The sequence below is a fragment of the Salvelinus sp. IW2-2015 genome, linkage group LG23 (genome assembly GCF_002910315.2).
Source record: "Salvelinus sp. IW2-2015 linkage group LG23, ASM291031v2, whole genome shotgun sequence".
Taxonomy (NCBI): domain Eukaryota; kingdom Metazoa; phylum Chordata; class Actinopteri; order Salmoniformes; family Salmonidae; genus Salvelinus; species Salvelinus sp. IW2-2015.
Window position 1 is genome coordinate 21977305 of NC_036863.1, and position 24093 is coordinate 22001397.

At 41.2% G+C, this 24093-nt stretch overlaps 1 protein-coding gene across 1 annotated transcript in view; it reads left to right on the top strand.

Moving 5' to 3' along the window:
- The window catches only part of LOC111950510 (flotillin-2a), a 45884-nt gene continuing 21791 nt past the window's right edge, over positions 1-24093 (top strand). The window contains exons 1-2 of the mRNA XM_023968132.2: positions 1-359; positions 20647-20728. Coding sequence (XP_023823900.1) covers positions 311-359; positions 20647-20728 — 131 coding nt within the window. The 5' untranslated portion in view covers positions 1-310. The remainder of the gene's footprint in view (positions 360-20646; positions 20729-24093) is intronic.

Genomic DNA, 24093 nt, shown 5'->3' on the forward strand with positions numbered 1-24093 from the left:
AATTATACAACTCTTTGGATTGTCATTCTGCAACGCACTGAGAGATGTCATATCAGTAGATGGCAGCATAGAGACCCTGAGGGATGACTGCTCTGAGAGATGACGTCGCAGCTGGACCCCTCTTGTTTTGACGTCGGCCGAGGTGAAATCGCGGGGGACCTCTTCTCTCATAATGATAGGGGCGGGGCAGGTAACGGCTTCGAAGACGAGAGAAATCGGTCTGTTACGTTAGGTTTTAATTCTCGGTTGTGTTGCAACAGATTTGTAGGCGACCTAGGCACTTGGTTTGGGATCCGTGTTTTTAAATAACATGGGTAATTGCCACACAGTTGGACCAAATGAGGCCCTTGTGGTTTCAGGTACGTAACGTTAAATTACATTCATCTTCAACTTTGGGAATTGTAATTTAACGTTAGTTAACTACTTTCACCTCTTATTTACACAGTGGCACGCACATTGCAGCGTTATTCACAATGGATAACCTCATTTTGTCATTAGCTACGAATTCAGATGCTGCTCTGGCTTTCGATCTGTGGCTATATTTTATTTTGGCTTCCAGCTAACGTTTTTTGTGTTGATTTCAATATGCCACACTTCTCCCAACCACCATATGATTGTAAACAACACAACGTTACATCGCATTTATGCTGATATGAATAAGGGATCGTGTTCAACCAAGTCATTGATGCGATTTTCTAGTTTGGGAAATAGGAACGTTGTGATTATGAATGACGGTATCCGAGTCGTGAGGGAAGGGAGTATGATAGTGGGGGGATGCATATTACCGTWTGTCAGGCCCATATATTCATACCACAAATGTCAGGCCAGATTGCATAATACAGATGAAATTATATGAAATTTGGCCTGGTATGTTATAGCCTCAGTGATTGCAACTAATGGAGTATTACCCATGAAATACCTATAAATACAACTCTAAACGTAATATAACTAACATAGGATATAAAAAACAAGGACATATTAATCAGTTATTAATAGGTTGTAATAACTGTTGGACAGATATAGCTAGTCTATCATATACTGTAGCCTTCTATTTGCTGAGTGGCAGTATGGGAGAGAGGTTGCAGTGACATGTGAAACCTGAACAAGCCAATGGAATTTGTGGAAGTAGGCCTAATGTGCTCTAGGCGATCTCATCTGTATGAGTTGAGTTAGAGACATTACAGATGTAGCGTTAGGTATTTTAAGGTCTGGGAACTAGAGCTGGGTATTGCCAGGGATCTCACAATAGGATATTATCACGATACTTAGGTGCTGATACTTGTATCACGATTCTCACATTCTATATGTATTGCTATTCGATACTGTGATTTTATTGCGATTCGATGTTCTAAACATATTACTCACCATATGTCTGCTGCAGAGGGACAAGAGAGAGCCATGAGAAAACAACTTTTGATTTTGATCAGTCATGGAAATAAAAGTGCTGAAAACAAATTGGCTCCCTGTTTAAAAAGAAAATGGAGAACAAGCAATGAAGGAAATATACTGGGGTTTTGGTGCAGATACAGGCAACTACCGCAAACATAATATTGAGAAATTATCAAAACGATAAGAAATTATAAATTCAAAAATTATATCCTGATTATGTAACCTTATTGACCCCCCCTTTCAGTCTTTGCAGACCCTGATCTGTAGCAGCATGACTGGATAACGGCAATTAAATGGAAGCCATGTTGCTACGTTTTGTTGTGTGTATGCCTAGAAAGATTACAATGCCATTTCAATTAGGCTATTTCAAGGATAGGCCTCAATTTGCTATTCAAGAGTAACTAGGCTGTGTTTGGTGTAACCCAGGAAATCGTAAGTCTTATTACATACAGCCGGGAAGAACTATTGGATATAAGAGCAATGTCAACTTACCAACATTACGACCAGGAATACGACTTTCCCGAAGCGGATCCTCTGTTTGGACAACCACCCAGGACAATGGATCGGATCCCAGTAGGCGACCCAAAACAACGGCGCCGCAGAAGGGGCAAACGGAGCGGTCTTCTGGTCAGGCTCTGTAGGCGGGCACATCGCTCACGAGTATACTACTCGGCAATGTCCAGTCTCTTGACAACAAGGTAGATGAAATTCGAGCAAGGGTTGCCTTTCAGAGAGACGTCAGAGATTGTAACATTCTCTGTTTCACGGAAACATGGCTCACTCGGGATACGTGTGGGCCCGGTTTCTTCACGCATCGCGCCGACAGAAACAAACATCTCTCTGGTAAGAAGAAGGGCGGGGGTGTATGCCTTATGATTAACGAGTCGTGGTGTGATCATAACAACATACAGGAACTCAAGTCCTTTTGTTCACCTGACCTAGAATTCCTTATGATCAAATGCCGACCGCATTATCTACCAAGAGAATTCTCTTAGATTATAATCAGCCGTGTATATCCCCCCCAAGCAGACACCTCGACGGCCCTGAAAGAACTTAATTGAACTCTATGTAAACTGGAAACCACATATCCTGAGGCTGCATTTATTGTAGCTGGGGATTTTAACAAATCTGAAAACAAGGCTCCCTAAATTTTATCAGCATATCGAATGCGCGACACGGGCTGAAAGCATTCTGGATCATTGCTACTCTAACTTCCGCGACGCATACAAAGCCCTCCCTCGCCCTACTTTCGGCAAATCTGACCACGACTCCATGTTGTTGCTCCCAGCCTATAGACAGAAACTAAAACAGGAAACGCCCGTGCTCAGGTCTGTTCAACGCTGGTCCGACCAATCTGATTCCACGCTTCAAGATTGCTTAGGTCACGTGGACTGGGATATGTTCCAAATAGCCTCAGACAACAACATTGATGTATATGCTGATTTGGTCAGCGAGTTTATTAGCAAGTGCATCGGTGATGTTGTACCCACGGTGATTATTAAAACCTTCCCCAACCAGAAACCGTGGATTGATGGCAGCATTCGCTCAAAACTGAAAGTGCGAACCACAGCTTTTAATCATGTCAAGGCAACCAGAAACATGACCAAATACAAACAGTGTAGCTATTCCCTCCGCAAGGCAATCAAACAAGCTAACCATCAGTATAGAGACAAAGTAGAGTCGCAATTCAACGGCTCAGACACGAGACGTATGTGGCAGGGTCTACAGTCAATCACGGATTACAAAAAGAAAACCAGCCCCGTCACGGACCCCGACGTCTTGCTCCCAGACAACTTCTTTCCTCGCTTTGAGGACAATACAGTGCCACTGACACGGCCCGCTACCGGAACATGCGGGCTCTCCTTCACTGCAGCCAATGTGAGTAAAACATTTAAACATGTTAACCCTCGCAAGGCTTCCGGCCCAGGCGGCATCCCTAGCCGCATCCTCAGAGCATGCGCAGATCAGCTGGCTGGTGTGTTTAATCCCTATCCCAGTCGGCTGGTCCCACATGCTTCAAGAGGGCCACCATTGTTCCTGTTCCCAAGAAAACTAAGGTAACGGAGCTAAACGACTATCACCCCGTAGCACTCACTTCCGTCATCAAGAAGGGCTTTGAGAGACTAGTCAAGGATCATATCACTTCCACCCTACCTGACACCCTAGACCCACTCCAATAGACCCACAGACGACACAATCACACTGCCCTAAACCATCTGGACAAGAGGAATAACTATGTAAGAATGCTGTTCATCAATTACAGCTCAGCATTTAACACCAAAGTACCCTCCAAACTCGTCATTAAGCTCAAGACCCTGGGTCTCGACCCCGCCCTGTGCAACTGGGTCCTGGACTTTCTGACGGGCCGCCCCCAGGTGGTGAGGGTAGGAAACAATATCTCCACCCCGCTGATCCTCAACACTGGGGCCCCACAAGGGTGCGTTCTCAGCCCTCTCCTGTACTCCCTGTTCACACAGACAGCGTGGTGAAGAAGGCGTAACAGCGCCTCTTCCATCTCAGGAGGCTGAAGAAATTTGGCTTGTCACCGAAAACACTCAAACTTTTACAGATACACAATCGAGAGCGTCCTGTCGGGCTGTATCACCACCTGGTACGGCAACTGCTCCGCCCACAACCGTAAGGCTCTCCAGAGGGTAGTGAGGTCTGCACAACGCATCACCGGGGGCAAACTACCTGCCCTCCAGGTACCTACACCTCCAGGTACCTACACCTACACCACCCGATGTCACAGGAAGGCCAAAAAGATCATCAAGGACAACAACCACCCGAGCCACTGCCTGTTCACCCCGCTATCATCCAGAAGGCGAGGTCAGTACAGGTGCATCAAAGCTGGGACCGAGAGACTGAAAAACAGCTTCTATCTCAAGGCCATCAGACTGTTAAATAGCCATCAATAGCCGGCTGTGGTGGTGGTGGTGGTGGTGGTTCATGAAAGTAATGATTCTTTAATTCCCTCTCAGGCCTAAAGTACTTTAGGCAAACAGCATTTCCTTAGATTTGGAAGGGATATTGCACAATCACATCCCAGCTAGCACATTTGGTTCCTTGGAAGTTGTGGGAACGTATGTTTTTGGTTTTCCATTGGTTTTGGGAACAAGCCATAAGTTTCCTGAGAACTGAGAACTGAAGTGAAAATTTCACCTGTTCTGGGAACGTTAATCTTTAGGTTGCAGGGAGGTTATTTGAACGTTTTACTGTGGTTCCCTGAAAGTTTTCCCAGGATGTTTTATTCATGTTTTCCTTATTGAAAACACCGAATGTTTCAATTAGACTTTTAATAACACTGCTAGCTTAGTTTTGGTTAAAGCTACAATATGTAACTTTTTGGGATACCTGACCAAATTCACATAGAAATGTGACTTATAGATCTGTCATTCTCATTGAAAGCAAGTCTAAGAATTGGTAGATTATTTTCTTTGTGCGCTATTTCTATGCTTCCCTTAAGTTTTGTTATGGCATATTTTACTTTTGGTTTTGTACACCAGCTTCAAACAGATGAAAATACAATCTTTTTGGTTATGGAAAAGATATTTCACAGCGGTTTTGATGGCACGATGATTCTTTACCAGTGGCAGTCGGTGCCGTTTTAAGATGAGGGAGGACGATTATATATTTTTATGAGCATGGCATTTCTATTACAGCATATTGGATGACTGTCATTCATATTCCATTCACCCAGCTCAATGTAACAATAGGTTTAGGCTACTACTCGAATTTTCCCTGTATCCATAATGAGATTGCTACAACCTAGCCTATGAATTAAAGTTTACAACGTAGGTGCACAGGTCGAGAGAAAYTTGATTAATCAAGGTAACAGACAGTGACACATTCAATACTGCCTTGCACTCTTGCTTGCATCTAGCTGATCTAGAGTGTAATCATTAGTCCAACAATTTTAAACAAGAGTTTCTATTGGACATATTCAGATATGTTTATCCCCATTTCATTCCGTTTGCTTTGGTTTAAGAAAGTTTAACAGATTCGGCGGAATGAATACACCCCTGATCACACGAAACACAGTTTCATAGCAGCCACATACAAACAGCATGATCACTTTGATCGTTGTAGCTATAATTTATTCTCATATCTACACTCTCTCCTCCTCCACCTTTACCCTTCGCTTGTGGGCTTCAGTTCACAACATATCAGCTGTCTGTGACCAGGCGAAAAAATCTTTCCAAGCCAAACCACCATATCATAACTAGAGGTCGACCGATTAATCGGAATGGCCGATTAATCGGGGCCGATTTCAAGTTTTCATAACAATCGGAAATCGGTATTTTTGGGCACCGATTTGCCGATTATTTTTTATTTTATTTAGAAAAATATGTACACCTTTATTTAATCTTTATTTAACTAGGCAAGTCAGTTAAGAACACATTCTTATTTTCAATGACGGCCTAGGAACACGGGCAGAACGCCAGATTTTTAACCTTGTCAGCTCGGGGGATCCAATCTTGCATTGATTACATTGCACTCCACGAGGAGCCTGCCTGTTAGCGAATGCAGTAAGCTAAGGTAAGTTGCTAGCTAGAATTAAACTTATCTTATAAAAAACTTACTTAACCATAAACATCAATGCCTTTCTTAAAATCAATACACAGGTATATATTTTTAAACCTGCATATTTAGCTAAAATAAATCCAGGTTAGCAGGCAATATTAACCAGGTGAAATTGTGTCATTTCTCTTGCGTTTATTGCACGCAGAGTCAGGGTATATGCAACAGTTTGGGCCGCCTGGCTCTTTGCGAACTAATTTGCCAGAACTTTACGTAATTATGACAACATTGAAGGTTGTGCAATGTAACAGGAATATTTAGACTCATGGATGCCACCCGTTAGATAAAATACGGAACGGAATAAACGTTTTGTTTTCGAGGTGATAGTTTCCGGATTAGTCAAAGGTATATGGTTTAGAGAGAAATAGTCGACGCGTTATAATTCCTGTAATAACTTGCGGCTGAATTTGAAAGGGGTTCCTTCGTTATTTTACCGTTCATGTCTTCCATAGAGAATGTCTTGATCTACTTCAAATAAGGTCTGTGTTTCGTGCAGGCTTAAACCGCCTCGACGTTTTGATACCCGTGTAAATCTCACTAGGATAAGGTAACGTTTGTCAACATATTTTCATAAATCCACTCTACATTTTTTTTAAATCTTCGCTTATATTTAGCCAATATTGATCAGAGTTACCTTGTCCTATGGATATCTACACAGTTATAAAATTGGCACGGTGATGTAAGCCTACACGAAACACAGACCTTATTTTAAGTGAATCTAAAAATATCCTATGGAATAAATGAAGGAACCGCTTTTCAGATTTTGCTAGATGTCATGGGAATTATGACTCGCACTTTGGTTGTCAATTCTTACCATGCCCATTATTAAAATAGGATTTCCTGCATATAGAAATTAAAGTTTTTGTTTTCAACATTCATCACAGGTATCTTAAACTCTATTTTTATTCAAACAGTTGAGAGTATTTGTCTCCTAAGCAGACTCTTCAGTATCATTGTCACTTCAGAGCTGTGTGCGTGTGTGTATTTATGTATTATATTAAGTTAAAATAAAAGTGTTCATTGTTCATTCAGTATTGTTGCAATTGTCATTATTACAAAAATGTGTGTGTGTGTATGATATATATATATATATATAAAAAAATGTTTTTTTTAAATAAATCGTCCGATTAATCGGTATCAGCTTTTTTTGTCCTCCAATAATCGGTATCGGTATCGGCATTGAAAAATCATAATCGGTCGACCTCTACTCATAACCGCTACACACAGCCTACATCGTTATCACCATTATTAGCTAAGGTCATGTTCAACATAGCTACTAGAACTAACACATTAGTAAACCTGTTACAATCAGGCAGTACAGTGTAGTCAGCAAGCAGTTATACCTGCGGGCCTGGTGCCAATAAATTAATAAAACCAAAAGCTTACCTTGACTTGGAAAAGTTCCAGTTTTGGATACCCACAGCCAGCTAGCTAACATAGCATCCCTCTCTGTTTGAGCCAGGTGTTTGAGTAGCCTAAACTAGCTAGCTACATTCGCAAGCTTGATTGGGTGGACAACTTGTCAGTTCATGCTGCAAGAGCTCTGATAGGTTGGAGGACGTCCTCCGGAAGTTGTCATAATTACTGTGTATGTCTATGGAAGGGGGAGAGAACCATGAGCCTCCTAGGTTTTGCATTGTCCTCCCAGTGGAGGATGGAAACTAGCTGTCCTCTGGCTACACCATGGTGCTACCCTACAAAGCGCTGTGGAGGCTACTGTAAACCTTCATTGCAAAACAGTTTGTTTTAATCAATTATTTGGTGACGTGAATGTATTTAGTATAGTTTTATCTAAAAAGGATAACTTTTAATGTTTCACTACTTTTATTTTCATGAAATTCACTGAGGATGGTTCTCCCCTTCTCCTCTGAGGAGCCTCCACTGTTCTCTACACTAAACTTGCTTTTTTTTGTCACAAACTGAAATTAGGTGAACTACTAGAATTTTAGCAACCAGGGATTGGCGAAGAGATTTCTGCATAGTGCATGTTTAACTGTTTTGAACTCCAAGCACAGATGCAACACATAAATTAATTTGCTTAGGCATTAATCATGCAAGCATTTTTTTTTTGTGGCACAGCATCAGTGAGATTCAAACGTATGATTTTCTGTTCTCCATCCATTAGTCCATTGCACCACCAGGATGGAGCTAGCATGCAATGTTATTTTTAACTCATACAAAGCTGTTGATTTGAGTGTATTCAAAAATACCCCATTTCAAAGGAAACAAACTCTCATTAAGATCTGGTGAGGCCAACTAGTGTGCGCGGCCATCACACCTTAACACACAAGATAGAGGATAGAACATTTTGTTGACTCTGAGAACAGAATGTAAATGTAAATGTTTTTCAAAAACATTCTCAGAACACTATTTGAACTTTACTAATGTTGTCTGGTTTTTTATTAAAATGTTTCTTAATGTTCTAAGAACATGACTTAAAATACAGTGGCTTGCGAAAGTATTTACCCCCTTGGCATTTTTCCTATTTTGTTGCCTTACAACCTGGAATTAAAATTGAATTTTTTGGGGGGTTGTAATCATTTTAGTTACACAACATGCCTACCACTTTGAAGATGCAAAATATTTTTCGTGAAACAAACAAGAAATAAGACAAAAAAACAGAAGACTTTAGCGTGCATAACTATTCACCCCCCCAAAGTCAATACTTTGTGGAGACACCTTTTGCAGCAGTTACAGCTGCAAGTCTCTTGGGATATGTCTATAAGCTTGGCACATCTAGCAAAAATTAAATTAAATGTAATCATGTTTGAACTTTAAGGAAACGTTCTGTTAAAGTAATGAAATAGCAATAAATTATGCATTTGCGCCATCTGAAAGGAAGCTATAGATTCTGAACAATGAAGGAAATGGCCAAATAATCCCATTGATATGAGCACTGTCCTATTCGTTTATTCACTCTTAAAAATACCTCATATCATAGCCTTTGAAGCCGACAACCAGGGTTGAAAATTCGGTTTTGTCATTGGCGGGTAAGAATGTATATTTCACCAGCCTCGTGGCGGGTGGTCACACAGAGTATTTGGGAACAGTTTTGTTTTTATCCTAAGCCCACATGTAGAAGTTGGTCGAATTGACAAGAAAGGCTACTAAGTATGACTTTGTACTTGTGTTTCTTGGCCAGTTACATYGTTTTGTTCACATGCTATGTTTTTCAATGTTAGTTTGAGTTTGCTGCAACTGTCTGCTGCTAGGAAGAGGTTGCAGTCAGAGATTTTTCTCATCACAGACAATAGAGTTCCGGAGTTACCACAGTAATGGCCCATCCCTTAAAAGGCCAGCTGAACATTTTTGTCTCACCTAATCATTGTGCTTGATTGAGCATGGATCACTCCCAAAAATGTTTATTAATGAACTTTTAGCCATTGTTCTCCTAGATTTATTTGTGTGTTTCTACATTTATACTTAAAACATTATGTACTCCTTGTAAAAAATGTCAGCGTAGAGCCCAGATCTATCACTCAGCATTTTGTGACAGGGCAGGAACTTTGTTGATTCTTGATGTTCAGTTGTAGAACTGTTTATCTGTTTTTATTATTGGATCTAAATGATTTATTTTAACATACATTGGTTAATAGATGCAGGTTACAAAAATGAAATTACACAATATACCCCATTACTTCTTACTAGTAATACATTTATTGTTTTTTAAACAGAAAGCATGTTCATTTGTTCTTTTGTTGTGAGTTTGAGTAATTATGGAGAAAAAATAATGTTTTGGCTGATAAAAAATGTCAGTGGCTGGTAGATTTTTTTAATCTACTGTACCTGCCACAATGGCTGGCGGACCAAAAAGTACATTTCCCACCCTGCCGACAACTAGTACCAGTAAGACCCATTGATAACTGCCAAATGTTACCACAATTGTGTTTTCCAAAACTTTATTTCTGATTTGAGTGTGAGCTAACTTTCCTGTACTAGAAATGTCACCAACACCATCAAGTGTGGTTTGTTGGTGGTGTAGTGTTCTGTATGTGGAGCAACTGTTGAAGTGAAAGTGTCAGGGGAAGTTTTTAGAGACAATGCTTTAGTTTGTGGTCTACAGGAGGCTTGTCGTGACAGACAAAGTGTTTACACATAAGGCCTAAAACCAAGGCTGTGACAGTCATGGAATTTTGGATGGCGGTTATTGGCCAGCCGGTTGCAAGTGTGGTGAAACTGAGAAGACACTGTCTGTCCTTTTGAGTTTTGAAACTCATGTTAGGATATGTCAGTTATCCCGTGAGAGCTTTTGTGCCAAACCCACTAAGGCGTTTCAGATGCCAAGCTTATGGTCATGTTGTGAAGGAGGGAGATTCTGAGATGTGAGAAGTGTGCAGGAGGGCATGGCACAAAGGAATTTGTACTATCGGTGGAAAAAACTGTGTGTCAATTGTGGGGGTGCCAATATTGCTGGGGATCAGAAGTGCCCGGTGCGAGAGACAGGTTGAGGTTGCCATTGTCAGAGTAGAACAGAAGGTGTCATTTGCTGAGGCAGTGAAGAGAGTAGAGGATGATGAGTCAAGGGTAGGCCTAGGCCAATACAGAGTGACACATTTGTGCTTCAGTAAGGTTGGCTTCTTAGCATTCAGTGCCATGGTTATCAACTGTACCGCAGAAAGGGTATGCAAGTCACAGAAAATAGACATTGTGGTGGCAGCTGCAGAGAAGTACTTGGGTGTACAAGGTTTTACTGCAGAAGATTTACAAGGTGTGTTGAACGAAAGAGTCCTGTCCTCCCAGGCTGTCAGTTAGGGTCAAAGTAGTGGAATGGGGTGGTTAAAAAAAATAGTAGAATAAGGTGTAGGGTTAGTTAATCGTGCAATTGTATTTAGGTAGGACTTCCCAACTTTAAATCTTCGTCATACTTCTTATTATTATTCTTCACACAACACCTCTTATACCGTTTAAGCTAGAAACGACATTCAAACTTTATAACGTGTAAACCAGGGGTCTCCAACAGAAATCTTCTTCTACTTCTCTGCTATTCAAATCTGAAATTATAACAGAATCATCTGGTACCAATCAAACATTACAGCTGTTTAAGTAACAGCATCAACTTTTGACCACTTTCCGAACAAGTTAGACAAAAGATTGGAGAGTATGACATTTTTGTCAAATTCTCTGATATTTCAATCTGGCAACGAAACAAAAATACCCACTACGGATCTAAGGATACAGTTCTTTTAGTAACTGCATTAACACATTTCCCCAACTTTTTCCGAACAACTGCCGTTCTGACCAGTCTCCCAATAAGTCAGACTCCAGAGATTTGAGACTGGGACGGAGGTTCACCTTCCAGCAGGACAATGACCCTAAGCATACTGCTAAAGCAACACTTGAGTGGTTTAAGGGGAAACATTTAAATGTCTTGGAATGGCCTAGTCAAAGCCCAGACCTCAATCCAATTGAGAATCTGTGGTATGACTTAAAGATTGCTGTACATCAGCGGAACCCATCCAACTTGAAGGAGCTGGAGCAGTTTTGGGCAAAAATCCCAGTGGCTAGATGTGCCAAGTTTATAGAGACATATCCCAAGAGACGTACACCTGTAATTGCTGTAAAAGGTGGCTCTTCAAAGTATTGACTTTGGGGTGGTGAATAGTTATGCATGCTCAAGTTTTGTTACACACACAAAAATATGTTGCATCTTCAAAGTGATAGGCATGTTGTGTAAATCAAATTGCACAAACCCCCCCCAAAAATCTATTTTAATTCCAGGTTGTAAGGCAACAAAATAGGAAAAATGCCAACGGGGTTGAATACTTTCGCAAGCATTACAATTGCTTGCCCAGATTTTTTTTAAACTATATATTGTCATTTTTTTACTGTAACCATTTAAAATGTTCATAAATGAACATGGGTTTGAATGAGAACCATAGGAATACAGAGGTAGCAATTGAAAATGGTCCTGCTCCTTGGTCCATTAAGCTACAAGACCAACTTTAAAACATTCAGGCTATCAAATTCTTTAACACTTTTATAAACTATAACTAAATACATTTGAGAGCATTTGCATAAAATAACCAACAGTAATTCTTGAACCGTTCAAGCGAGATACAGCAAACCAATTTTCATATGTTCAGGCTATCCTAACTTTTCATCTACCTACTTTTTCAACTATAACCAGTCATCACATTACAACTGCAGACACTACCACTACTATAACGTTTTTCAAAACCATACATACAGTTGAAGTCAGAAGTTTACATACACTTAGGTTGGATCATTAAAACTAATTTTTCAACCATTCCACAAATTTCTTGTCAACAAACTATAGTTTTGGCAAGTCGGTTAGGACATCTACTTTGTGCATGACACAAGTAATTTTTCCAACAATTGTTTACAGACAGATTATTTAACTTATAATTCACTGTATCACAATTCCAGTGGGTCTGAAGTTTACATATACTAAGTTGACTATGCCTTTAAACAGCTTGGAAAATTCCTGAAAATTATGTCATGGCTTTAGAAGCTTCGGCTAATTGACATCATTTGAGTCAATTGGAGGGGTACCTGTGGATGTATTTCGAGGCCTACCTTCAAACTCAGTGCCTCTTTGCTTGACATCATGGCAAAATCAAAAGAAATCAGCCAAGACCTCAGAAAACAAATTGTAGACCTCCACAAGTCTGGTTCATCCTTGGGAGCAATTTCCAAATGCCTGAAGGTACCACGTCCATCTGTACAAACAATAGTACGCAAGTATAAACACCATGGGACCATGCAGCCGTCATACCGCTCAGGAAGGAGATGCATTCTGTCTCCTAGAGATGAACGTACTTTGGTGCGAAAAGTGCAAATCAATCCCAGAACAACAGCAAAGGACCTTGTGAAGATGCTGGAGGAAACAGGTACAAAAGTATCTATATCCACAGTAAAACGAGTCCTATATCGACATAACCTTAAAGGCCGCGCAGCAAGGAAGAAGCCACTGCTCCAAAACCACTATAAAAAAGCCAGACTACGGTTTGCAACTGCACATGGGGACAAAAATCGTACTTTTTGGAGAAATGTCCTCTGGTCTGATAGAACTGTTAGGCCATAATGACCATTGTTATGTTTGGAGGAAAAAGGGGGAGGCTTGCAAGCCCTTTTGCTAAAATAAATCATTCTCTCTACTATTATTCTGACATTTCACATTCTTTAAATAAAGTGGTGATCCTAACTGACTTTTTACTAGGATTAAATGTCAGGAATTGTGAAAAAAATTAGTTTAATTGTCTTTGGCTCAGGTGTATGTAAACTTCCGACTTCAACTGTACTTTAAAACTGCTTTGCTTTAAATCAGTGTTCACTGACCAAGATCACTTTCTGAGTCAAAATGCAAGCTAAGATTTTTTTWAAACATGACTTGAAAAACGTAAGCCTTTGCAACATTAACCAGTTCAATACAGTTCTGTAGCAATGAGGTTTAGGCTAAAGGCCCAATACATTATCAAATCAAATCAAATTGTATTTGTCACATGCGCCGAATACAAGAAGTGTAGACCTTACCGTGAAATGCTTACTTACAAGCCCTTAACCAACAGTGCAGTTCAAGAAGAGTTAAGAAAATAATTACCAAATAAACTAAAGTCAAAAGTAACACAATAAAATAACAATAACGAGGCTATATACAGGGGGTACCGGTACCAAGTCAGTGTGCGGGGGTACAGGTTAGTTGAGGTAATTTGTACATATAGGTAGGGGTGAAATGACTATGCATAGATAATAAACAGCGAGTAGCAAAGCCAATGGTGGGGGGGGGGAAATGTAAATAGTCTGGTGGCCATTTGATTAATTGTTCAGCAGTCTTATGGCTTGGGGGTAGAAGCTGTTAAGGAGCCTTTTGGTCCTAGACATGGCGCTCTGGTACTGCTTGCAGTGCGGTAGCAGAGAAAACAGTCTACGACTTGGGTGACTGGAGTCTCTGACAATTTTATGGGCTTTCCTCTGACACGCCTATTATATAGGTCCTGGRTGGCAGGAAGCTTGGCCCCAGTGATGTACTGGGCTGTTCGCACTACCCTCTATAGCGTCTTACGGTCAGATGCCGTGCAGTTGCCATACCAGGCGGTGATGCAACCGGTCAGGATGCTCCCGATGGTGCAGCTGTAGAATTTTGGAGGATCTGTGGACCTATGCCAAATCTTTTAGGTCTCCTGAGGGGGAAAAGGTTTTGTCGTGCCCTCTTCACGACTGCCTTGGTGTGTTTTGACCATGATAGTTTGTTGGTGATGTGAACACCAAGGAACTTGAAACTCTCGACCCGCTCCACTACAGCCGCGTCGATGTTAATGGGGGCCTGTTCGGCCCGCCTTCTCCTGTAGTCCACRATCAGCTCCTTTGTCTTGCTCACATTGAGGAAGAGGTTGTGTTGTCCTCGCACAACACTGCCAGTTCTCTGACCTCCTCTCTGTAGGCTGTCTCCTCGTTGTCGGTGATCAGGCCTACCACTGTTGTGTCGTCAGCAAAATTAATGATGGTGTTGGAGTCGTGTTTGGCCACGCAGTCGTGGGTGAACAAGGAGTACAGGAGGGGACTAAGTACACACCCCTGAGGGGCCCCAGTGTTGAGGATCAGTGTGGCAGACGTGTTGTTGCCTACCCTTACCACCTTGGGGCGGCCCGTCAGGAAGTCCAGGATCCAGTTGCAGAGGGAGGTGTTTAGTCCCATGGTCTTTAGCTTAGTGATGAGCTTCGTGGGCACTATGGTGTTGAACGCTGAGCTGAAGTCAATGAACAACATTGTCACATAGGTTTTCCTTTTGTCTTGGTGGGAAAGGGCAGTGTGGCGTCTGATTGAGATTGCGTTATCTGTGGATCTGTTGGGGCGGTATGCGAATTGGGGTGGGTCTAGGGTATCAGTTGCTGTTGGAGTGGGTCTAGTCATATTCCAGTTGCTGTTGATGTGAGCCATGGCCAGCCTTTCATAGCACTTCATGGCTACCGACGTGAGTGCTGGGCGGTAATCATTTAGGCAGGTTACCTTCGCTTTATTTGGCACAGGGACTATGGTGGTCTGCTTGAAACATGTACAGTAGGTATTACAGACTCGGTCAGGGAGAGATTGAAAATGTCAGTGAAGACACTTGCCAGTTGGTTCCCGCATGCTTTGAGTACATGTCCAGGTAATCCGTCTGGCCCCACGGCTTTGTGAATGTTGACCTGTTTATCTTCTTTCAGCTAGGGGGCAGAATTTTTATGTTTGGAAAAATAACGTTCCCAAGGTAAACTGACTATTTCTCAGGTCCAGATGCTAGAATATGCATATAATTGACAGGTTAGGATAGAAAACACTCTWAAGTTTCCAAAACKGTCAAAATATTGTTTGTGAGTATAACAGAACTGATTTTGCAGGCGAAAACCTGAGGAAATCCAACCCGGAAGTGCCTTTTATTTGGAAAAATCCCTGTTCCGTTGCCTGCCCCTCCTCCATTTAAAGGGGTATCAACCAGATTCCTTTTCCAATGGCTTCCTCAGGCTGTGACCAGGCTTTAGACATAGTTTCAAGCTTTTATTTTGAAAAATTAGCAAGATTTTTCAAAACGCGTCAGGTGTCCTTTGATTAGTTCCTGCGCGCGAGAGATGTAGCTCGACATTTTCTTTCTCTGTAGTATTGAATAGGTTACCGTCCGGTTGAAATATTATCGATTATGTGTGTTAAAAACAACCTGAGGATTGATTATAAAAAACGTTTGACATGTTTCTACGAACATTACGGATACTTTTTTGAATTTTCGTCTGCCTTTCAGGACCGGAACGAGCCTGTGGTTTTCTGAACATAACGCGCAAACCAAATGGCGGTTTTTGGTTATAAAACGAATCTTTATCGAACAAAAATAACATTTATTGTGTAACTGGGAGTCTCGTGAGTGCAAACATCCGAAGATTATCAAAGGTAAGCGATTCATTTTATTGCTTTTCTGACTTTCGTGACCAAGCTAATTTGAGGCTAGCTGTTCTTACTGTTTTGTCTAGTGATTGATAAACTCACAAACGCTTGGATTGCTTTCGCTGTAAAGCATATTTTCAAAATCTGACACGATAGGTGGATTAACAACAAGCTAAGCTGTGTTTTGGTATATTTCACTTGTAATTTCATGATTATAAATATTTTTTGTATTTTTCTTGAATTTGGCGCTCTGCAATTCAGCGGTTGTTTACGAAAATGATCCCGCTAAAGGGATCCGTGCGGCAAGAAGTTAAAGGTCTTGCTCACATCGGCTACCGAGAGCGTTATCACACAGTCATCCAGAACAGCTGGTGCTCTCGTGCATGCTTCAGTTTTGTTTGCCTCGAAGCGAGCATAAAAGGCATTTAGCTGATCTGGTAGGCTCACGTCATTGGGCAGCTCACATTTGGGTTTCCCTTTGTAGTCCGTAATAGTTTTCAAGCCCTGCCACATCCGACGAGCATCAGAGCCAGTGTAGTAGGATTCAATCTTAATCCTGTTTTGACACTTTGCTTGTTTGATGGTTCGTCTGAGGGGATAGCTGGATTTCTTGTAAGTGTCTGGATTAGTGTCCCGCTCCTTGAAATTGGCAGCTCTAGCCTTTAGCTCGATGTGGATGTTGCCTGTAATCAATGGCTTCTGGTTGGGATATGTACGTACGGTCACCTAGGGGATGACGTTGTCGATGCACTTATTGATGAAGCCAATGACTGAGGTGGTATACTCCTCAATGCCATTGGATGAATCCCAGAACATATTCCAGTCTGTGCTAGCAAAAACGTCCTGTAGCGTAGCATCGGCGTCATCTGACCACTTCCGTATTAAGCAAGTCACTGGTTCTTCCTGCTTTCGTTTTTGCTTGTAAGCAGGAATCAGGAAGATAGATTTATGGTCAGATTTGCCAACTGGAGGGCAGGGGAAAGCTTTGTATGCATCTCTGTGTGTGGAGTAAAGGTGGTCTTCATATCAAATCAAATATCTTTGGTCACATACACATTTTTAGCAGATGTTATTGCGGGTGTAGGGCTATGCTTGAATTGCTCTGCCAATGTTGTTCTTCTCAAACCATTTTGAAATGATATTATAACATTTTAGGTATATGATCACACTGGTAATAGATCATTTATTGTTTTACTTGTGAGGCACAGCTGAGTGAGCTTAATAATTTGCAATTTTTTTACTGGACTGATGGCCTGCATCCAGGGCCTATAATTAACACTCGCCAAATGTGGGTAAGAATGTCTAATTCACCAGCCACATTGGCGGGTGGCCACACTCAGGGCTCTAGAGTGTGTTTTTGCGAGTATTTCATAAATAGTCAAGTATGGGCACAAATGCAAGTTGTGATTTATAGCTAAATAAATGCTGCAGTAGCTATTTTCAAAGTATCTCTGCAACGTTGTTTCATATCTGATAATGCACAAAGAAATTTGAATCCTAATGTTATAGCTATCCGACCTCACACAGAAATACTGCCTGTCTGAGGGGCTGTGAGCACTGTGAGTGAAGTGCTGAAAAATTCATTTTTAGAAGCAATGCGCACAGGCATAAAGGTTTACTAGAAGTCTACTTAAGTGAGACTTTGTCCTTATGTTTCTTGGCTATTTACATTGTTTTGTTCACAACCTAGGTTGCTTTTCAATGTTTGAGTTTGCTTCCACTGCTAGCAAAAAGAGACATCATTGGCCTCAATTAGTGAGATTCTAACGGGCACACAAAACTACTGGAGTGGCCCTGTTACTAAGGTAACCTTAAAAGGGGCAGCTGAAAATGTTTGGTTAAAAGACTCGGGTCACAGAGTATTAAATTAAATCGACCAATATATACCACATTGCTTATTATTAATAATACATKTATTATTTTAGAAACATTAATAAGCATGCTCGTCCATTTTTTCTGTGTTTTTAAGTGTATTTATGGCGAGAAAATATTTCAGCTGGGGAAAAAATGTGGGTAGCTGGTTGATTTAAAAATAAAAAAAAGTGGCTTATATACAAAAAAGTACATTTTAGGCCCTGCCTGCATCTGATGGTCAGTCTGAGGGCAGGGAGCAGCGGTGAGGCTGCATCTCACCCGACTCGCCATCCTTCCACTCTCCCTCCCTCTGCTGAGAAAATGTTTCTGCCTCATGCACCAATTCATGTTGTTACTCTTATGACCAGAGAAAGTGACATTTTCCTTGATTTAAAAAAAGACACAAGCCACTAATAATAACAACGCAAGCTTATCGGAACATTTTGCAATAGGCATTCATTACAGCTGCAGTGGCAAATAAAAGTGTTGACAGTGCTGATGGCTTATAAAAGTGTTCACAGTGCTGAATAACAACTTAAACATGAACTTACTCATAAAAACAGCAGCTCTTTGCTGTATTCGTTTAGTCTCTCTCTAGTCATAATCTCATAGTATCAACTTTTCTGTGCATTCAAGGCTTCCTTTTACAGTCTATGGCTTGAGGAGACTGTGCAAACACGGTGATCTTAGCTAGCTGATTGGCCAGGTGCACTTGATTTGCTCTCTTGGCCTGCCGGGTAGGCGGAGTTATACCTTCAGACACACAAAATGTGTCACGTTCCTGACCTGTTTTCCCTTGTTTTGTATTTATTTAGTATGGTCAGGGCGTGAGTTGGGTGGGTTGTCTATGTGTTGTTTTCTATGTTGGGGTTTTGTGTGTTCGGCCTGGTATGATTCTCAATCAGAGGCAGCTGTCAATCGTTGTCCCTGATTGAGAATCATACTTAGGCAGCCGGGGTTTCACGTGTGTTTTGTGGGTGTTTGTTCCTTGTTAGTGTTTCGCCACACGGGACTGTAACAGTAGTTTCATTTTGTTATTTTGTATCGCATATTGTTTTCGTGTTATTAAATTACCATGGAAACTAACCACTCTGCATATTGGTCCGATCCTTCTCGCCTCTCCTCGTCCGATGAGGAGGACGACATAGACTATCGTTACAAAATGGCTACTAARTCAAGTGCACCTACCGCCAACAGGCTTTATCGTTTGTTTTTTTAACAGAAATGTTTAGTGATCGACTAGGAATTTCTTAAAGATAGACCAGTCGGTGACCACTGCTTTAAATAGTATATTAAAACTTTAAAACTTTTACCACTATCACAAAAATACTTTTAAAGAGTTAAAGCAAGCCCCATCAGTTTTCTTCATGGAAAATTGCCATCTATTTATTTTTTATCCTCCTTTTTATTTTTGTTTCACAAAATGTAATGTGATCAACCACACCCTCCCGCACAGTAGGTTGTTGACATGCACAAACAAAATGTGCAAACTCCATGATACCGAAGAAGAAGGAGGAAGTAAAAGCAGAAAGTGTACCCATCAATATGTGGTGTGATTTGTTGACTCAACTCAACTGACATTACAAAAAATACATTCCATTGCATGAGCCACATTAGTTAACATAATTTGAATGTGGGCCTCCCGAGTGGCAGTGCTTGAGGCGTCACTGCAGATCTGGATTCGATCCCGGGCTGTATCGCAAGCCACCCGCGACCGGGAGACCCATGAGGAGGCACACAATTGGCCCAGGGTCGTCCGGGTTAGGGGAGTATTTGGCCGGCCGGGATGTCCTTGTCCCATCGCACTCTAGCGACTCCTGTGGCGGGCCAGATGCATGCACGCTGACACGGTCGGCAGTTGTACAGAGTTTCCTCCGACACATTGGTGTGGCTAGCTTCCGAGTTAAGCGAGCAGTGCGGCTTGGCAGGGTCGTGTTTCATGGGGCGCATGGCCCTCGACCTTCGCCTCTCCTGAGTACGTACTGAAGTTGCAGTGATGGGACAAGACTGTAACTACCAATTGGGGAGAAAAAGGGGTAAAACGTACCCAAAAAATATATAGAATTTAAAAAAATATGTAACATCATTTGAATGAACTTTACATTACCATGGAAATTATTGCATCCCAATACCAGGCAGCCATTGTGTACCCTGAGTTTACCAGTCAAATTGCCAGGGTTAGAGGCTCTAAGCCTGAGGCGAGTTCAACACGGCTTCTGTTTGCAACGAACATGTTGCCAGAGAAACAATTTCAGTTGAACGATTTGAATGAACATTCCAAAATGTTACGGTGAAATATCAAACAGCTACTTTTTGTAAGGATTACTGTGGCTTTTTAGTGACAGTATTCAAACTGAAAATTAGAAAATGTGTTAGAAAGCTTTTAGCGTCAATCCCAAGAAGACTCGAGGCTGTAATCGCTGCCAAAGGTGCTTCAACAAAGTACTGAGTAAAAGGTCTGAATACTTGTGTAATGTGATATTTACGTTTTTTACTTGTAATGAATTTGCAAACATTTCAATAAACCTGTTTTTGCATATTCATTATGGGGTATTGTGTGTAGATTGATGAGGGGGGGAAACAATTTAATCAATTTCAGAATTAAGCTGTAATGTAACAGAATTTGGAAAAAGTCAAGGGGTCTGAATACTTTCCGAATGCACTTACATTGACAGGTACTGTAGATGGAGTCACTGACCCATTGTCCTAACCACTACACCACCTACTGCTCTCTGGGTCCTCAGCTCTTCAAACTGTGGTCTGATACCATTGTACTGGTCTGGTTTACTGTGGTCTAATAGTGTAATACTCTAATGTTGATGATACTGTCAGTGGTGCAATGACACTGATTGTCATTCCATAGAAATAGAATACAGTACTATTTCTGTGGTGTTATCAGTGATACAGTGGTTACAATGTGATGCTCATGTTGCCTGTGCTGGCTCTCAGGTGGTTGCTGTGGCTCCGATGAGAAGACCTACGTGGTGGGAGGCTGGTCCTGGGCCTGGTGGCTCATTTCAGACATCCAGAGGTAAGAACGGGGTGTAACCCATTCAGAGGGTTTAACTACAGTTTGGGGAATTATACAATCACTGCCCTAACATCCAGAATTTACCTCCAAAACAAACCATTTAGGCCTACTGTTGGATGGCAGACAGATTTGTCTGTTTATATTTTTAAACATCAAAATCAGTTTTAACACCATATTTAAAACTGTACCCACTCATCCTCACATTTACACCACACATTTAAACATATTTACAATCTACATTAAATATTATACCTAGTCTCTTTACCCACACAAAGGAAATAAGCAGTTTGTTGTTGTTATGTGGTTTGCAGTGAGAGTGCAGTGGAGTGTTTACTGTGTGTGTGTAAACACAATGTGTCACAGTTAGCAAGTCAGCTGCTCTCAAATACAACCTTGCTGTCATCAACCCCTGTAAACACTACAGCACAGAATTAAAGTGGAAAAACAAACACACTGAGAGAGGTTAGGGTCATGTGAAGTTCAATCTCACTGAATTATATTATCCTGTTAGAGACAGATAAAATACAGTTGGCCTATGTTTAAAATAAAACAAATCAACGTTAGCTTACACAGCACATATGATAGTTGTGAAATCAAATTTAAAAGATAATAGTTTTTAGATCTCTGAACACAACAGATCCCGTTACAATTTATTTAATGCATTTTCCCTTAACTATTAAGTATTGTGTTTGTTTGTTACTTCTTGTCTCTTTGTTTCTGCCATGCTAATCTGCCTTGCCTTGCCTGGTGTTCAACTCACCATGTCTCTCTCAGCCCTGCTGTGTCTTGGGGATGATGTCTTAACCATAGCGATTCTATTAAATTACTAGAGGGGCTATGTCATAAATCCTCAGTTTCAGAATGGGGTGAAAGTGGCAACCATATCCGTCAGGGAGAAATCCAAATCCAGTCTAATTGGAATGAATTGCAGTAGAGGCATAATCCTTATTTTACTTATGCAGGAAAATAAAAGTAAGGCATGTGATGTATCATAWATTGTGTAATGGAATTATAGTCAACCTAAAATATTGTCAAATAATTATAAATACAGGTTTTAGCCTCTAAAATATATTTAAACTGACCATAAATGTCTCAGATTTTGTGATCTTGGAAAGCTGTGAGTGCTATTATATGATACAGTATCAGTACCGTTGCATTTACAACTTGTCTAAGTCCTATCATCGACTGATTTGAGCCAGTGTATGGCTGTGGATTGAGTGCATTGTTTGAATGGAATGTCRGTGTATTGGCAGTTAATTTCACACATTTATGAAATCATTCCTCTAAACCTGGTTGGCTAGCTAACACACATACAGTGCAGATAAATTCTTCACATTCATCGTTTTACACAATATCTTATGACAGCACTGGAAAACCAGGGTTGACCAACTCCCTGACCAACATGGCTGACCTTTGCAAGGTTCATGTCCATTCTAGTATTCTAATTCCTCATTCTATGTTCCTAACTAGCTATATAGCTCATGCCAGAGCCATATATATACAGTGCCTTCGGAAAGTATTCAGACCCCTTGACTTTTTCCACATTTTGTTACGTTTCAGCCTTATTCTACAATGGATTAAATAAATAAAAATCCTCAGCAATCTGCCCACAATAACCCATAATGACAAAACAAAAACAGTTTTTTTTTWAATTTTAGCAAATGTATTAAATATACAAAACAGAAATACCTTATTTCCATAAATATTTAGACCCTTTGCTATGAGACTTAAAATTGAGCTCAGGTGCATCCTGTTTCCATTGATCATCCTTGAGATGTTTCTACAACTTGATTGGAGTCCACATGTGGTAAATTAAATTGATTGGACACGATTTGGAAAGGGACACACCTGTCTATATAAGGTCCCACAGTTGGCAGTGCATGGCAGAGCAAAAACCAAGCCATGAGGTTGAAGGAATTGTCCGTAGAGCTCCGAGACAGGATTGTGTCAAGCCACAGATCTACCAAAAAATGTCTGCAGCATTGGTCTCCAAGAACACAGGGGCCTCCATCATTCTTAAATGGAATACGTTTGGAACCACCAAGTGTCTTCCTAGAGCTGGCCGCACGGCCAAACTGAGCAGGCGGGGGAGAAGGGAGGTGACCAAGAACCCGATGGTCACTCTGACAGAGCTCTGGAGTTCCTCTGTGGGGATGGGAGAACCTTCCAGAAGGACAACCATCTCTGCAACACTACACCAATCAGGCCTTTATGATAGTGGTCAGACAGAAGCCACTCCTCAGTAAAAGGTACATAACAGCCCACTTGGAGTTTGCCAAAAGGCACCTGAAGATTCTCAGACCATGAGAAACAAGATTCTCTTGTCTAATGAAACCAAGATTGAACTCTTTGGCCTGAATGCCAAGCGTCATGTCTGGAGGAAACCTGGCACCATCCCTACGGTGAAGCATGGTGGTGGCAGCATCATGTTGTGGGGATGTTTTTCAGTGGCAGGGACTGGGAGACAAAGATGAACGGAGCAAAGTACAGTGAGATCCTTGATAAAAACCTGTTCCAATGCGCTCAGGACCTCAGACTGGGGCGAAAGTTCACCTTCCAACAGGACAACGACCCTAAGCACACAGCCAAGACAACTCAGGAATGGCTTCGAGACAAGTCTCTGAATGTCCTTGAGTGGCCAACCAGAGCCCGGACATGAACCCAATCAAACATCTCTGGAGAGACCTGAAAATAGCTGTGCAGCAATGCTCCCCATTCAACCTGACAGAGCTTGAGAGGATCTGCAGGTGTGCCAAGCTTTAAGCCTCATACCCAAGAAGAGTCGAGGTTGTAATCGCTGCCAAAGGTTCTTCAACAAAGTACTGAGTAAAGGGTCTGAATACTTATGTAAATGTGATATTTCAGTTGTTTTTTTATATACATTTGCTAAAAAAATGTGCGTTTGTCATTATGGGGTATTGTGTGTAGATTGATGAGGGATAAAACAATTTAATCAATTTTAAAATAAGGCTGTAACCTAACAAAATGTGGAAAAAGTTGAGGGGTCTGAACACTGTCCGAATGCCATGTATATATAGAGAGAGTTAGGTTAAGGTTTTAGAATGGCTGCCATGTTAGCGCCCATATAGAAGTGTATTCTTGAAATGTTGCTGATGTAACAATACGAGAGCGCCTCCGACAGTTCCCTTTGAAATKACCCRCTGTAAACAAGCAAAACAGAGCAGCGAATTTAACAGACGTTTTTATTGATTAGCCTTCAGGATCATGTGTATCCAAGTCTTGGCTGTGTTTTAGTGTCAACAAATTGCGTATCTGCTTTCACTGGACATCTTCACAGGTTTAGAAAACTATCAGAAATAAACAGCACAGCGCGGATGTAAGAATCAACGCTGGTAGAGACGAGT